The 17,650-nt window shown below is 41.1% G+C and overlaps 2 protein-coding genes across 6 annotated transcripts; one reads left to right on the plus strand and one right to left on the minus strand.

The window, feature by feature from the left end:
• Positions 1 to 5,567, minus strand: LOC308100190 (histidine protein methyltransferase 1 homolog). Of its 2 annotated transcripts, XM_080449143.1 has the most exons (4): positions 5,516 to 5,567; positions 4,797 to 4,881; positions 2,457 to 2,870; positions 1 to 1,716 (listed from the first exon to the last, which is right to left on the minus strand). In XM_080449143.1, the coding sequence occupies exons 3-4, from the start codon at positions 2,775 to 2,777 to the stop codon at positions 1,069 to 1,071; spliced, it is 969 nt and encodes a 322-aa protein (XP_080305269.1). In that variant the 5' UTR covers positions 2,778 to 2,870; positions 4,797 to 4,881; positions 5,516 to 5,567; the 3' UTR covers positions 1 to 1,068. The 2 variants fall into 2 exon arrangements, with proteins under 2 accessions (XP_080305269.1, XP_080305268.1); XM_080449142.1 differs by lacking the exon at positions 5,516 to 5,567 and having other exon boundaries at positions 4,797 to 4,954.
• A 206-nt stretch (positions 5,568 to 5,773) lies between these two features.
• On the plus strand, positions 5,774 to 17,650 carry zdhhc16a (zDHHC palmitoyltransferase 16a). Of its 4 annotated transcripts, none has more exons than XM_080449326.1 (11): positions 5,774 to 5,836; positions 8,119 to 8,354; positions 9,272 to 9,466; positions 10,272 to 10,360; positions 10,785 to 10,813; positions 11,730 to 11,863; positions 12,941 to 13,024; positions 13,530 to 13,612; positions 14,061 to 14,184; positions 14,857 to 14,927; positions 15,868 to 17,650. In XM_080449326.1, the coding sequence occupies exons 2-11, from the start codon at positions 8,127 to 8,129 to the stop codon at positions 15,968 to 15,970; spliced, it is 1,140 nt and encodes a 379-aa protein (XP_080305452.1). In that variant the 5' UTR covers positions 5,774 to 5,836; positions 8,119 to 8,126; the 3' UTR covers positions 15,971 to 17,650. The 4 variants fall into 4 exon arrangements, with proteins under 4 accessions (XP_080305452.1, XP_080305450.1, XP_080305453.1 ...); XM_080449324.1 differs by lacking the exon at positions 5,774 to 5,836 and adding an exon at positions 5,970 to 6,106; XM_080449325.1 differs by lacking the exon at positions 5,774 to 5,836 and adding an exon at positions 5,977 to 6,110.

Consider the following 17,650-nt stretch of genomic DNA (forward strand, 5'->3'; position numbering starts at 1 on the left):
TTCTTTGTTGACCGGAGTCCCCCAGGGGTCTATACTTGGCCCCCTTCCCCTTTTCCCTCTACACCAAATATCTTTAACCCAAATAGCAGATATACAAGCTTGTGAGCTTGTAAATCTTCCATTTTCGCATAATGTTCAAGCCAGAATACGGACACAAGGGGTCAAGTGGATATGCATTTTTTTCATATTAAAATAGAAAAGTTTACAAAGGCATCCAAACAAAACAATGCCAGGTGCAGGACAAGAAAACATGGATATTTATTATTACCACCACGGTCTAGCTCTTCCTCAGACCGAGGAGGAGCTAGACGTTCGAAATACCACCTTAGGTGGCAATCATTTATAATAAATATCCACGGGAGCATAATACAATACAGTGTGCTGTGTTTTCAAACTCAAATAACCCTGTTAAACTGGTTTAACAGGGCACAACGTTATTTTACGATTATTAAATCGTATGGATTAGGGTTATTATTCTCATCCTAGACTGGGAGCACAGTTCATGAAGGCTCTGTAATACACACACACACCCTACTCTGTTACACATTTAAATTAAAGCTTCCTCTTTCTTGGCAAACTAGCATATCATCGCAGTCAGGCAGAAACCTCTTATCTCCGTATTTTATATGTTTTCTTAAATTAACGCCCCCTACTTGATCATACTACAGCGCCACACAACAGCATAAAAAAAGTAGCAGATCCACAAGCTCGAAACGCGGCGCAAAGTGACGCGTTTCGAGCATCTTTAGCATCTGCTACTTTTGAATTTGAATCCTGAAAAGTAACACGTTTTGGACATAATATGAGGTTTAACTTTCCACCCGACAGAGACGATATATGCCATGTTATGAAAGGGGGCTGAGGCCTAATTTATAGTCCGTAGTACGACGGTGTCGCTTGCCAAACAGAGCTGATCTACAAGCTACTTAGCTGATGGCACACGACACCCTTGTGCGATAGAGTAAAAAACATTCACATTCACCTTCAAAAAGGTGAAAACGTGTAGAATTGAAGGCACATTACACTACATACTGGCTGTACAGTAAAAAAAAGGTCTCGCCACAGTATTCAAGAGGTCTTTGTTTTGGTCTTTTTGAAGCGCAGGCCCACCACGTGCCTCCGAAGCCCCTCGTTCAAATCCCACAGACGATCCACGGCGAAAACGCCCCTCTGCTCCACGAACGCCTCGAACAGGTGGAGCCCGCCCCCCACCCCGAAGTAGTGGGCCTTGGTGGCGATGTAGACCAGCCCGCCGGGGGCCAGCAGTCTGTGCAGGGTGTCGTGGAGGGCGGGGTAGTACGCGGGGTTGTATATGGTCTCCGAGGTGAATATGATGTCATATTTGGGCGACGGGTCCTCCTTCAGGAGCAGCGCGAGGAACGTGGTCCAGTCGCCGGAGAAGAAGCGACACCTGGCCACCGACGCATGCTGGGAGGAGGGGTCGAGGGCTCGTTTCTTGAGTGCCGGCTCGCTGTCCTCCTCTTCCTCCCGTTTCTTGGCTTTCGTTTCTTTTGGACTTTCACCTTCCTTCACCCTCTTCTTCGCTTTCCCCTTGCCCTCTTCTTCTTCTTCTTCTTCGTCCTCTTCTTTGATCTCGTCGTCGTCGTCATCGTCATCGTCATCGTCATCATCCTCCTCCTCCTCCTCCTCCTCATCTTCGCAGTTCAGCAACACGTTGGGCATGGTGAGCTGGTCGATGACCGTGCTGTTGTAATCCTGGAAGAAGGGGTGCAACGGTTATTTGAACTAATCGATTTAATTGATTTGAAACAATATCCGCTAAGCGATTTGAACAAAACCGATTATCGATTTGGAGGGGTGAATTTTGTATGCATTTCTTTCTCTTTCAAAATAAGAAAAGGAAAATAGCTGATCTACAAGTTCACAACACGTTGCGATGCGTTGTGAGCCTTTAGATGGGCTATTTTTAGAAGTAGGTAAGAAATTGTGATTAAGTGGTTTATCAGAATAATCAATTTAACCCATTGAGACCGGGAACGCATCTGTGTCATTTTTAGATTTGAGCTAAAAAGCATTATTTTACACTTTGGCTATTAAAAAATAGCAGATATACAAGCTTGTAGATCTGCTATTTTTGAAAAATCGTTATTTTTTAACATTTGTAACTCAAATCTTTGCTTCTGGGGGGTCCCTGGAACAACATATTTTGAGATGGGGGTTGGCGGGCCAAATACATATAATTGTGGAGGTCCTTGACATTAAAAAGTTTGAGAACCAATGATATAGAAACAATAGTTTTTCAGAAAACTGTTAGGATCTAAAAGACATTTTGTAGAATCAGTCTCAGGTCTAAATTGGTTAATAGTCAATTATAAAAAATAAATAAAAGTTCTCACGTTGATTTGTTTATAAAAAATAAAAAATAATAAAAAAGAAATGTGCTTAATTATTCATTATTAATCTGAAAAGTAATCGCTAGCTGCAGTCAGGCCTACCTGGAAGTGGACCAGCCTGGCTCCTCTCTTCAGAGCCAGGATCCCCAGCAGCGCCGCCCCGCAGCCCAGGTCCAGGACCGCCTTCCCCGCGAACGTCTCCCCGTCCCGGTCCAGCAGCTCCAGGAGGTCGTAGGTGCACTCCCACACCCTCAGGCCTCCCTCGTACACCCCGGAGATGAGGTCGGACCGCTGGGCGGCGGTGCGAGACAGGATGTTCTCCCCGTCCTCCCTCTCCGCGGCCGTCTGCTCCAGCACCGACTCGTTGAGGAAGTGGAGGGGAGGCAGAGCGCCCACGCGCACCGTCTCCGACACGCTGTCCATGAGCAGAGGACCAGGGTCTGACGGTGGATGGTGCTCTCTGGCCTCTTTGGCCGGTGGCTCTGCCGGTTTGCTGTCTGTTGTTGTCTTGGAAACCTTGAAAAAGGACACACGATTAGAGCACTGATTCTCAAACTTTTTTCCATTTCAAAGGTCTCCAAATTAATATGCATTTGGCCGCAGACTCCCATCTGAAAATATGTGATTTGTACAAGATTTGCATATTTAAATATACAATTTCAGAAAACTTGTAATACGATAAATCATTGTCTTCATGTAAGTAATCAACTGGGGAAGTTTCATTATGATAACTATTTTTTAAATTTTATCATTTTTTCACCTGTCATGCATGTATGGGGAAAATAACAAAATGTGTGATAAATATGAAAAAGCTGCTCCTGTGGAAAGGTTATCATATATTTATTTACTTATATTGACCCTATAAACAATTTAATATGGGTATAGTTTTGCCCACTCTTTCGATAATCATTGCTCAATTTTGGGGCTCCGGCTCATGGACTAATTATGCACTTTTTGTCCTACGCACCTGTCACCAACCTTTGACGTGTGCATCGGCCTTCTTCTAAAAAGTTCAAGATTAAAAAATAATAATAACCCTGCTACTTCCAAATAGCCAATTATATTATTATAAGGTTAATGTGGTTAAACAGATTTGGGTAGATGCTAGGACAAGTAATATGTTTTGGCTACAACAAAAAGTGAAATCTCGGCCGTAGCGTGGCGGTCCAGGCAGGCACCCTAGGCTGCAATAACAGCATGTCGCGGGTTCAAGTCCCGTTCCCGACGACCTTTGCTGAGTGTCACTCACCCCACCATCTCTCTCCCCATTTCCTGTCAGCCTACTTTCCCTTCCCTCTCTAAATAAAGGCATAAAAAAGCCCCCCCAAAAAAAGAAAAAGGTAAATCTCCAAATTGTGATTATAATTAAGTAATTAGTAATTGCTTGCTATAGAATGTTTGTACAGTAACAGGGATCTCCCTGTCTCTGCAGCTGACATTATCAGGTGGGTTGCAAATTTCATCCAATCAGAAGAGAGTACCCATTTATCAGTGTTATGCCCCGGCCTAGGGGATCTTTAAGACGCAACACAAAGAGTGGGACCCCCTCTCCCAAGAACCACCAGCAACAAGGGTTTGCAGCCTTTTTATGGGTTTTTATTAAAAGCCAGTAACTTCAGGTGGGCGTTACATCAAAACTATAAACCAAAGAAACTATAAACCAAAGAAACTTAACATAAGAACCTGAAGAACCTGAACGCACCTACCAACCCCCTGGAACCCCCTCAAGGACCCCACTGTAAGAACCACTGATTAGAGAGGGGTTGTGTGTGTGTGTGTGTGTGTGTGTGTGTGTGTGTGTGTGTGTGTGTTCTCGTCATCTGTAGTCTGTGTAAAGGTAATCTCTCAGGTTGGTGTGAACTTGAAGGTGCTATAGTGACACCTAGCCAGTGGTGGAAAAAGTACTCCAATTAATCATCAAAATATACTTAAAGTACCAAAAGTAAAATCCTCAATGTGCAGAATGTCCTATTTCACAACTTTTCAAAATGTCTAAAACGTATAATTTTTTGTTGTTGAATATAGCAGATGGTGCGACGCGTTGTGAGCTTGTAGATCTGCTATTTTCAAATAGCCTAAGTACTAGTAGGGCTGAAGTGGTTAATGTTGTAGTGGAGCAAAAAGTACAATATTTGCCTCTGAGATGTAGCAGAGTAGAAGTACAGGTATTGAAAACTGGAAATACTCCATACAGTACATTAAAAGTACCTCAAATTTGTACTTTATAAGTACAATACTTTTATGTACTTAGTTACTTTCCACCACTGCACTTAGCCTTAGCCACCTAGCATGAGCTAAGCTTGGATATATTATATATATAGGCTTTATATCAGCACATCAGAAGAATTTGCATAAATACAACAGTAAAGTTGTCGCTTGTTCCTGTCGCTTGCCGACAGGAGACAAGCGACACCTCAACTAGAGTAACGTTTATATACTCACATGTTTAGTTGCATTGTCCGCTGTGTGAACTACATCCCCATCATTAACATCTTCTGCATCAGCAGCATGCACGTCAAAGTTGAAACTAAATGACATGATTGATGAAATAAAGACATGCAAATAATAACAAGCAGCTGAAATCCCTTCAACAGACTCTACACGTGTGAGGCAAGTGGAGGGCGAGCTGCATACGTAAAAACTACAACTCCCACCAGGCTCAGCGGTGGGAAAAATTACTTTTTTTTTTACTTTTCTTTTTTCTTTTACTTAAGTAAAAGTATCAATACTGCAATGTATAGAAATACTCTTTTACAAGTAAAAGTCCAGAATTCAAAATGTACTTGAGTGAAAGTACAAAAGTGGCATCAAATTGTAATTGAAGTACCAAAAGTAGAAAGTACTCATTATGCAGAATGCTCCATTTCACGTACAAGTTTTCAAATGTATAAAATGTATTAAAAATCTTTTGAAAATAGCAGATCAAGCTCACAATGCGCGTCACATTTTCAAATTGCCAAAATGTATATAGGGCTAATAAGTGGTTAATGTATGTTTTGTAATAATAATCTAAATCTAGTTTTCAAATAATTATAGTGGAGTAAAAGTACAAAATGTGTCTCTGAGATGTAGTGGAGTAGAAGTAAAAGTACAGAAATGTGTAAATACTCCAGCAAATTAAAAAAAATACCTCAAAATTGTACTTGAGTACATGTACTTACTTACTTTACACCACTGCAATAGCCTAATCATGCTAAAGACAATGTAATCACATTCCGGTGTACATAAAATGTAAGAATACGTTTTTTTTAAATCTATATCTATCACATTATTTCTTGTAGTTGTGGTGATAGTGTTTTGTTGTTGTTTTTCAGGGAAACACGTTCAGTTCCTGACTCAGTTTCCCATGAGGCCTTTCGCCAACGGCGCATGCGCATCCATCGGAGTTGAGGACTTTCCTGTCAGGGCTGTTCTGGTAGACTGGGGGATCAAGTTACTAATCCGGTCTGGGTCTATACCGGATACGGAAACGTTTATTGCATGTATGTGTGCATGCAAATGACCGGATACAGTAGGCGGGCTCTAAACCGGATCACACCAGTTAATTCACAATAGGAACCAGGCTTCCCACAGGTGCTGCGGAAAGCCTGGTGAAGCTAGGTTAGGGTTTTTCTGCCTTCTGGTGTTTGGTTGCCTCTCCTTCGTTCTCAACATGCCAGAATAAATCAGATCTTCACCTTGTGGTTGACAATGTGACCAGGTGTGACCAGGTGTGAGTGACCAGGTGTTCTTCTCGCGGTGGTCGTAGATCAGTGAGTATTATTATTATTCATGTGAAATAATATGGAACGTGACGTTTGGGACGATGGGGCTCAGGCTCAGCGTCCAGCGGTACAGCTTTATTTTTTTTCAGTGGGAAAACATAATACCCTAACAATGGGGATTTAGAAGGGTTGAAGCTGATGTGACGTCGCCTCCAACGAGATGTGTTGTCTTTTGATCAATAGATGTTCATTAACCATGACTTTCCACTTCACTCACTGTGTGAACAGTTACAGTAGTGTACTGTTACTAGGATGAGAACCTAGACTGATGCTGTTAAGGATAACTGCTGCTGTGACTACAGTGTTATTATATGATTTTATCTTTGATTGTCTGTCTGTCTGCCTGATTGATTGATTGATTGCATGATTGAATACTTTATTAGCAGTTTGTAAAAAAAAAGCACAGGAAAGTACAGTTCAATACAAGGTCTGCTAAGAGGATTTTAAACCCAAGAAAGCCTATGGCTTGTTTCCATTGGGGTCCTCTATTCTTTCATATTCACTGTTGACAGCATAACGTGTATATATTACCCAGATGCTCACTTCCCTGTTGAAGGGCTGATGACACTTTGACTGTACATAGATATTAAATCTTATATCCACTATGCTGTGTATTATTTTAATCTACTCATTCCAGTGCAGATGTCTTGTGTCAGAATCTAAGTCAATGTTATTTTGTTTTATTTTCATTGGCTGTAGACTTACTGTAGTCTGTCACTGTGCTGTTGCTGCTGTGACACCTGCATTTCTCTTATCTTAATATAATGTTCATAAAGTTACTTGAGGCAATGGGGCTGAATATACTACATTAGAAAAGGAAGGGAAGTTAGTCCGCACACTGTGTCACCTCCCCTTTTGACACCGTTTCTGCTGAATATACTAACAACTTGAACTTGCATCAGAGCAGACTCCACCCTGTGTCACCCATCAGACTGGAATGTTGGAGAGCAAGATGGTCTGTTCTGTTGATTGGACCACTTACTATCTGTCTTTCTCTTTCTTTTTTTTACCGTAATTCACTTACCCTCTTGAAATACCTTGAACCTATATAGAGGTTGTGATGAAATGGAATGGGATTGCTATGCATATTGCATGTATTTTTCCATTAAGCTTACGCAAGCTTATGCATGGATTCAGAAATGTGATGGCCTATATAACAAGGGATAAACCTAATTGATATACTGTACCTACATCCATCTTGTTGCATTTTGTCTGCATAATAGGATGATACCAAGCCTTTTTTCATTATTTTCATTTTCATCATTTACAGTATTTTTAGATTTTTCAGGGGAACATTTGGACAAGGCAATACATACAAATTGTGTTAACACTTAACGTAATCATAAAAGGGTGAGTGCCAGCCCAGTAGACACATTTATAGCTAATAATACAAAAACATACCAAGCCTTTATCTGAGCAGCCATCTACTGGGTGAATACAGAAAAGTAATCCCCCCCCCCCTCGGCAAAGTACAGCACTCCTTTTATTTGATCCATATCCGTGTTCTGTGCGGTGTTGATTTCGTCGACTACCTTTTTTTCACAGACGAAAACAAAATAAAAACTAAGCTATGATGACTGAAACTAAGTCTAAATATATTGACAACTTCGTCAAGAAATAAAAACTAGACTAAAATGTCAGGGAGGGATCTAGTGGAGAAGAGATCCAGTAGAACAAAAAAAAATCATTTTATGTTTGGTTGCACTCGGATGTTGCGCTCTGAAAATAGCAAATCTACAAGCTCACGCGTTGTGAGCTTGTAGATCGGCTATTTTCACCATGCAACCAAGTGTAAAATCAGGCATTACGACGTCATCAAGGCAACGCCAAAATACATTATGTCGACTAAATCACCTGTAGACAAAAACTAAAACATTTCAGATGACTAAAATATGACAAAAATTAATGGAATTTTATTCAAAAGACTATGACTAAAACTAAATCAACACTGTGTGTGTGTGTGTGTGTGTGTGTGTGTGTGTGTGTGTGTTTTATTTCAGAAGGCGGGATGCGGTGGTGGTGCCCAGGCGGCTCGCTGCGCTGCATGCGGCTGCGTTCGTGCAGCAGGAGAGGACGGAGCAGGCTGCCGCTGTGCCTCAGGGAGCTGTGGGACTACCTGAGGCTGCTGGTCCGGTCCCTCACCTTCAACACCCTCACAGACTCTGACGTGGTCTTCGACTCGGTCTTCGAGCCGGTGTTCTGGACCGTCGATCGTATCACCCGCTGGTTTGGGGCGGTAAGAGAGGGTGTTTGTGTGTTTTTGTGTGTGTGAGTGTGTATGCCAGTAGTGGATGAAGTAATCATTATTTTCCTTAACCCATTAAGACCCGAGGCCGACAAATGCCCTCTAAGGGCACGGCCATGGTTCAACCATAGTTTTTTTTGCTGCCAGTATTGTATGGCATGTACCAGCAGGCATATAGAGCGCATAAACGCAAGGTGTGCGCGACATGCGGAAAGACCATCAAACCATACCATTCCCATTGTAAAAGCATTGGCAGATTCCACCCCGCAGGTAGCACAACATGTGGTGTGACCACCGTGCCCTAAACCAGTAGTTCTCACACTTTCAAGACTTTTCTAAAATGTTCAAAAATAGCAGAGAGCTGAGGTTCGCAACCTTTTTAGCTCTAGACACAAAAGAAACATTTGATGTCTCCCCGGGAGCCAAACAAGTGAAAATAGTCGATCTACAAGCGCAGAACGTGTAGATCGGCTATTTTCACAACTTCTTTAAAAAAGAAAAAAATTTACATGGAAATTCGATTTTTGTCCTTTTATTTTTCTGAAAGATTTAGATTTGTTGACATTTTTAAAATCTTTTGAAATAATAAAAATGTTTTGTAAGAAAATGAAAAAAGAGATTTATTTGTACTATTATTATTTTGTAACTAATAAAAATGGGTTTGCGACCCAGAAATGGGTCCCGACCCACTATTTGAGCCATCATTTACCTGGTAAGAACCAGGTAATGTAGATGTAGATCTCCATGGCTTGTAAATCTGCTATTTTTTAATAGCCAATGCTAAAATCTAAAAGGACACAAGGTGCTGCCACGTGTGTCTGTGGTTAATGCATCCGTGTAAACTGTTTGTGTGCAATGCTGTGCCAACACAGCGTGATGTTCTTTCCTTTCCCCTCCTCGTCTCCCAGGTGTTTGTGTTTCTGGTGGTGGTTCTGACCAGCTCCATCGTGCTGATAGCCTACACCATTCTGCTGCCGATGGTCTGCCATACTTACTCCCCAGGATGGATAGCGTGGCACCTCTGTTACGGACACTGGAACCTCGTCATGATCGCCTTCCACTATTACAAAGCCGTTAGGACTTCCCCAGGCAGCACTCCTACGGTAATGGGCCAGTGTTGATTTTGACAGCACATTTTTATTTAGTTTTAGTCATAGCCTTTTAAATAAAATTCCAATTAGTTTTAGTCATATTTTAGTCGTCTGAAATGTTTTAGTTTTTGTCTAGTTTTAGTCGAGTAAATATCATAAGATTTTAGTCGACTAAATCTACAGTTGATTTAGTCGACTAAAATGTATTTTCTTGGTGCCTTGATGGTGTTGCAATGGCTGATTTTACACTTGGTTGCATGGTGAAAATAGCAGATATACAAGCTCACAACGCGTCGCAGCGCGAGGCGTTGTGAGCTTGTAGATCGGCTATTTTCAGAGCGCAACACTCGAGCACAACCAAACATAAAAGACTTGTCTTTTAGTTCTACCAAGTTGTACGTAGTAAGTTGTACTGTATGTTCAACTGCTTTGTTTTAAAAAGAAATCATAACCGAAATAAATTAACTAACTAAACTAACTAACTACTACTACAAACATTTTTGTCTAGTCTTTATTTGTTGACGAAATTGTCTATATATTTAGTCTTAGTTTTAGTCATCATAGCTTAGTTTTTATTTAGTTTTCGTCAGTGAAATATAATTAAAAAAAATATTATATATGAACAAATGACTTGTGACGGTAGTTGTCCCTATTGAGTAAAAGATGAAAAAATATTCAAGGTGTAGAGGGCAATTATAATGTATTAAGACATATTTTGTTTATTAGGGATTCTTTTAATAACAGCAATGGGCTTAAAAATATAAGAAAATATGTTAACTTTGAGGTGTCAGTATGATCACTGAAATCTTTCTTGCAGGTTAAAAACGACATTCCATTTGTCTCCGTCTGCAAGAAGTGCATCCTTCCTAAGCCAGCCAGGACACACCACTGTGGCATCTGCAACAGGTGAGTGGTTCTCATCGTTATGCAGCATCGTTGGTTGAATACCCACACAGACTGTTACACTCAACACCAGCGGTGTAAAGCAACTACGTACATTTACTCAAGTACTGTACTTAAGTACAATTTTGAGGAACTTTTACTTCTACTCCACTACATCTCAGAGGCAAATATTGAACTTTTACTCCACTACAATTATTTTAAAACTTTAGTCACTAATTACTTTGTAGATTTTGACTTGGGAATGGGACATTCTGCATAATAAGTACTTTCACTTTTGATACCAATACTTTTGTACTTTTACTCAAGAATTCTGGACGTTGACTTGTAACAGAGTATTTCGGCATTGCAGTATTGATACTTTTACTTAAGTAAAAAATGTGAGTTCTTTTTCCACCACTGCTCAATATACACCTTTTGAATTTTACAGGTGCATCGTGAAAATGGACCATCACTGTCGTATCCTTTGTTTGTACTCTTGACTGGGTTACTTTCTAGTTGTTGTTGTTTTTTTAAAGCTGCAGTCTGTAAGTTTCATTCCTACCTGGGACTCCCGGGTCCTTCTTACCGCTCTCAAAGAGGGAATCCCTTCTTGTCCAGGAGAGAAATTACGCTTCAGGCAGCACTGCTCGTTGACCAGTAGTCCTACCCCACACAGGTCTACATGTCTCAATGGATGAGTAGGGAGACCACTGCAGATGTACTAGTTATATTGAATGAACATACTCTACATTCTGGTTAAAAACAAAACCGTTTTATTCATTTAAAAAAAAGTTCCAGATTGCAGCTTTAACACATTGGGTGCCAAAACCGTATATATACGGTTTTGCGCATACTAACGTTGAGTGCCAAAACCGTATATATACGGTTTTTGAAAAAAAAAAAAAAATAATTACTTTTTTTTTTTTTTTTTTTTTTTTTTTTTTTTTTCCTTCACAGCAACAGGAAATATCACTCCTACAAGATTTAGACTCCAATCCACCTCCTGGTTAACTTATGACTTCAAAAACCTGTATCTCGGCTCCTGTGCACTTTTTTTTTTTACAATGTTAATTTAACTATTTTGAACTGGCTGCAACTATGGAATGGATTTCCGAATGTTTTAAATTTTTTCCCCCCGATTGTACGAGACCTGTATGTGTGTAATGAGGGGATCACCGTGAGGACAGTGATCACTGAAAATATTTTGTGACTACTTGAAAAAGGTTCAAAATGTTTAAAAAGTCCTGGCACTCAAAGTATAATATTTTAATAAACCTCTGGCACCCAATGTGTTAATAATGTAATATTTTAAAAAAATAGATATCATGACTTTATTCATAGAGAGACAGTATGGTGTGTTTTTTGGATTATATTTCTTAATCCCCTCTACCAGCGTGGTTGAACAACTGCGTGGGTCACTTCAACCACCGCTATTTCTTCTCCTTCATGGTCTTCATGACCGTGGGCTGTTTCTGGACCAGCATCAGCGGCAGGAACCTGTTCTTAGACGCCTACCACGCTCTGGAGGTGAGAACCTTCACACCCGGGCTGTCACCCTCGCACCACAATACTGCCTGTTAATTCTGTCTGTCTCTTAATGTGCCTTGCTCAACGTCCTCACCGTAGGGTGGAAACCTTGTATGTCCAAAACCGTTATTCTTCAGGAAATGTAATGAAAATCTTCAGAAATAGTGTAAAATAGCAGATCTACATGGTCTGCTTGTACTGTAGGTCTGCTACTTTAACTATTTTTGTGTGACACTCTTGTATGACGAAGTAGGGCATTACATGATGAAAAAAACATAAAAAGTAGAAATTTGTAGATACGAGGTTTCTCCCCGACAGTGACGATATGTGCTTCATGTGCCTGCAAGTACAAATAGTACGGCTGCAACTATCGAATATCTTCTTCTTAGCGATTATTCTGTTGATTACTTGTTTTTGGATTGATTGCTAAGTAGTTAAAACAATCTGCAGTATATTGCCATTCTTACGGTAGGCCTGTCGCAATTATTTGAGATAATCACACTTATTTTTGCATAATCGTCGTCATCGTTTCCATGTTGAAGAATGTTCACACATTTTCCAAAAATAGCAGAAATAGCTGATCTACAAGCTTATACAAGCTTGTAGATCAGCTATTTCTGCTATTTATATATAATTATTAAATGTGTCAATAATGTCTTTGTATCTGCCCTGTGCAGTTTGAGTAAAAAAATATAAAAACCGAAATTTAAATTGTGTTCAATGGCAAAAACATAATTAAATCGTTAATCGCAATTATTTGTGTGACAATTAATCGTCAACTTCAATTTGTAATGGTGACATCCCTAGTGAGACGGATACATGCTTAGGATTTCACAGAACACGTGTTCGGAATTTCTACACCGCAGCTTACATACATACATATGTGTGTCATCCGATGTACATGTGATATAGTTTACTTAATGGTTTCTGTCTTTTGGCCCTTCCTCTCCCTCTGGGTTTTTTCTTCTTTTTCTTTTTTACTTGTGCCCTTGCCTTGCCTTGCTTTGCTAACATGCATCGTCTGTGTCTATAACACTGTGGGTGTGTCGTCTTTCCGTGGGCTTGTTCTTCTTATAGCGCTTTAAACACATGGATCTGGAAAAACCAGGGGTGCCAGTAACGGGGATGGGACTCCTCATAGGCTTGCTCCCTGCTGGACAGGTACGGTACTACCACAGCTGCTCACCTGACAGCAACTGTATGATTATGATGATTTTTCATTTTACGCTTTTCTTTTGGGGTAAAATCTCGTTTGGTTCAGTAACGGGGGTCTTCCTGTCTCTTCAGCTCTTCGTTAAACAGAAGATTCATTTTCAGTTCAGGATACCAGTTTTATAGTTTTATAGTCAGGAGACAGAACCCCACAAACATCAATTATCAGCTTAGTGTTCCAGTTCCAATTTTGTTTGCTGTTTTTTTGTTAGTTTCATAACTTTCCTGCTACTGTATGAGTTCTCTCACCTGATAGGATAAAATTGGTATCCCAACCTAAACAAATATATTCTGTTAAATAAAGTGCTGGAGAGATGAGGAGACCCCTGGCTAACACTTCATATCAATCAGAATATAGAACTATTTAACACTTATTTTATCAAAGAAATATTACAACACCTTAAAATGTGCCTGTTATTTAATGTCATTTTTTGGTTTTGTTTGTTTCATGAAGAGCAATTATCAGACACCTGCTTCGTACACATTCAAGGAGAAGATGATGAACAAGAGCATCATCTACATGTGGGTTCTTACCAGGTAAATGATGGTTGTTCACGCTGGCTCAAATAGTGGGTCGGGACCTATTTCTGGGTCGCGGACCCATTTTTGTTGGTTGCATATCTACCCATCACGGCGCGTGTCACTATTTATTAACCGCTTAAGCCCTATGTTTTATAGTTGTTAATATACGGTCATGTGTTTCATAACTGCGGTACTGCCATTTCAAAATTCAAGACGTTTTTATTTGCCATAAACAACTGAATTTCCCCCAGTAAAGGTCTATCTGTCTGTCTATAGTTTGACTATTCGAAAATAGCCGAACTGCAAGCCCACGGCACTTTGCATCGCGTCACTTTGTGAGCTTGTAGATCTGCTATTTTAGAAAGAAAACGTGAAAATGTTCGGCTATAACAACATGCGTAAAATAGGGACGCTAGAGTTAATTGCCTGCTGATGAAAAGTCGATTGTGATTGGTCTTTTCAGCACGGTGGGCGTGGCTCTTGGGGGTCTCGCCTCCTGGCACGCGGTCCTCATATCCAGGGGAGAGACCAGCATCGAGAGACACATCAACGGCAAAGAAGCCAAACGTTTCGCCAAACTGGGCAGGGTGAGCATGTTGACTGTTGACGAGAATCCACAGATCATGAAAAATACTATATGAACATTCCTGTGTGTATTTCTTAAAGGAGAACTCCGGACTAGACTTTTTCTCACCTTTTATCTGATGTTGTTATATCCTAGAACGAGTGTTACAGTAGATCATTTTCATAACCATCCCGCCCACCGCAGCTAAAAACGTGAAAGATGGTCCTTGCGCTTTTATCTCTCGAAGATTCATTTTTTTGTAGATATCTGACGTATATTGACAGAAAACTCTCCACAGTGTTTGTGTTAGATGCGTCCCTCCAGAAGTCTCGCAAGACGAGATTTCACCCGTGATTTCATCCAAGTCCGCTTGTAAACACTACGGCGGCCCTTTTGGGACAAGTTTCTGTCATCATGAACTGTCGTCAGATATATAAAAAAATTCGAGCGATAAAAATATGTGGTTTAGTGCAAGGACCAGCCGCTCACATTTTTAGCTGCGGTGGACTGGGGATGGAGTTATGAACATTTTCTACTGTAGCACTCGTTCTAGGATATAATAACATCAGATAAAGGTAAGAAAAAGGCTAGTCCGGAATTCTCATTTTAATTACCCATAATAAACCCTAAAAGAAGCAGGTTTTCTGCAGTGAAGGTGGTGACAGTGATTCTGAATGCATTTCTCCTCCTCCAGGCATACAGGAACCCTTTCAATTACGGCAAACTGAATAACTGGAAGGTCTTCCTCGGAGTGGAGAAGAGAAGGTGATCCCTCGCGCTTGTCTCACCTTAAAGCTGCAATCCGGAACTTATTTTAATGAAAAGACGTTATTTTAACCAGTCTATATGGTAGAGTACGTTTTTCAAAAATAGCAGATCTACAAGCTCATAGCGCAGCACCGAGTGCCGCGCTATGAGCTTGTAGATCTGCTATTTTTGAATAGCCAAAGTATAAAAGGTTAAAATTATTGTGATGCTATATTAACACATTTTGCTGGGGACCCCCTGGAACCCACCCAAGGACCCCTGGGGGTCCCCGGACCCCACTTTGAGAACCAATAGGGAAGGACACCTTCTGGTTAACAAGTAGCCCTGCAAGAATGTCATAAAAGTGCAATATTTCCCCTGTACAAGCGCAGGATTGCCTCTTGGATGAGTGGTATAAATTTGGTGTCTCATGGGGGAGACCCGGCTTCCAATCCTGGGTCACTCATAGCTTGCAGTTTTAAAGCTGCCGTTCAGCTTTAAACAGGCTTTATGTATTATAGCTCAGCCGCAGAGATTTTGCCGCTTTGAATCCCCTGTTAGAATGTGAAAGTTCCAGATTGCAGCTTTAAAGGTATAGTTCATCGATTAGTCTCCCCATGGACACTTGAATTCATGGATATTGTTTTTTTTTTGTCGCGTTCCTAAGCCAATAATCTGATGATCAGCGGACCGGTAGGCAGCGGTTCTGGTAGGAGACACAAAGGAGACTCTTTGTGTCTCCTACCAGTCGGTGCCGGTCATCAAATTATTGGTTTAGGAATGTGACAAAAACTAAAAAATATCCATGAATTGGGGGGTGATTAATCGACAGAAAAAAAGTCATTTTGGGGGTGAACTATCCCTTGAACGTTGAACCTCCTTTGTACAAGCCCTGGTGTCTGTAGGGAATTTTCACTAAAGACCTCTTGTCTCTTCTTCTCTCTGGTCTCTTTTCTAGTCACTGGTTCACACGTGTCCTGCTGCCCTCGGGCCACGCCCCGTACGGTGACGGCCTGACCTGGGACATCTTTCCTATCAAAAAGGACATGATGCCTGTGTGACCCTACAGACTGCTCTTACACATAGCAGCCACCAGGGGGCCCTGCACCCCCCTAAAGGACCACTCCTCAGTGAGACTGAGGAAAACACTAAGGTGATGATGTGGGGGGCTTCCAACGGACCACCGCAACACTCCCCTGGTGCTGTACTGTGGTTTTATTATGGGATAGATACGACCATATCTCTTTGGTTGGCTCTGCTCCCTAGTAGTACCCACCCAACCTTTCCTGGGGCTCTTCTAAACCACTCAGGCCCTATTTTTTATACTCCGTCGTACATTGCGATTGCGCTGTTAAAATAGCCGATCTACAAGTTCACAACGCGTCGCACCGTTGTATTTTATAGCCAGGTTGAAAGTGGTTAACAGAAGGGCTTCACATCATGCCATGATGTGACATCGTGGCGAGGCTACAATCATGGATCATATTTTTATGAATCATATACTGGCTGACATACTGGACCATTTGACTGAACTGACCGGCAAATAATCACAGCAAAGGATTCAGTGGCCACTGAACACAACCTTTTTTTTCTTTTTTCTTTTTATGCCTTTCGCGGGTACGACTCCCGGGTCGGGAGTCGTACCCGCGACACACCGTCAGGCTGGATTGGAGTGTTGGAGGACATCACGTCTTCATCCAACCGACTCGCCGAAAGACGGGACCAGCTTGTGGATGCAGAACCGTTGTTGGTTCTGCCTCAGTATATCTCTCAACTGTTCTCCTATTTACTGGTTTAAAGTCATACTGTGTAGCTTTTCCAATTAACCCATTAAGACCCGAGGCCGCGGACCCCCATCTCAAAATATTTACTTCCAGGGACCCCCAGATGGAAGCAAAGATATGAGTTACAAATGTTCACGATTTTTCAAAAATAGCAGATCTACAAGCTCGTAGCACGGCACTCGGTGCCACGCTATGAGCTTGTAGATCTGCTATTTTTGAATAGCCAAAGTAATCTAAAATGACACAGATGCGTCCCCGGTCTGAATGGGTTAAGTTATTTTAACAATAGCCATTCCACATAAACGTGTATTATTATTTTTTTGGTCAACCTATCTAAACACCATTTTAGTCGCGACACTCATGCCAAAATGACGCAGGCAACGGAAATGTACCGGCAATGTATTGATTTATTTATTTTGTATTTATTGACGTTATGCATACCGTTTCTGACAATGTTGTTGTTAGTTTGCCCCCCAAAAAACTATCATTGGTGCTGGAGGACCCTACAGCGTTCGTTTTGGAGCGGGTACTTGGTGTTTTTTTTTTTATGGAACTGAATTCTGGGTAACGCAGTTCTTCTAACGACTATAGGTAGACGCTGTAATGACAACTGACCTACTACCAGAGGTGTTGCCAAAAACACTACCAAAATGATTGTTACACAGTATTACTTTAAACCGGTGACTCTCTCAACCCCTTGGGGCCCACAGGCCCACCTGACCACTTAACACGGCTGCCGGGTTAAGCGGTCAGATGGGTGGTCATTTAAGCTTTCGACTTTTTGACAAGTGGGCCCTGATCCAGAAAAAAGGTTGAGAACCACTGCTTTAAAAGCTACCAAGTTCTAGGAAAAGCGCTCTCACCTGGAGCACAGTGACTACATACCTGTATTTTTTATGTTGTTAAATTAAAAACACTTTATACATTTATTTAAATTGTGTTTGATTGATTGATTGA

This window comes from Gymnoscopelus braueri (genome assembly GCF_963280865.1).
Source record: "Gymnoscopelus braueri genome assembly, chromosome: 14".
NCBI classification, from domain to species: domain Eukaryota; kingdom Metazoa; phylum Chordata; class Actinopteri; order Myctophiformes; family Myctophidae; genus Gymnoscopelus; species Gymnoscopelus braueri.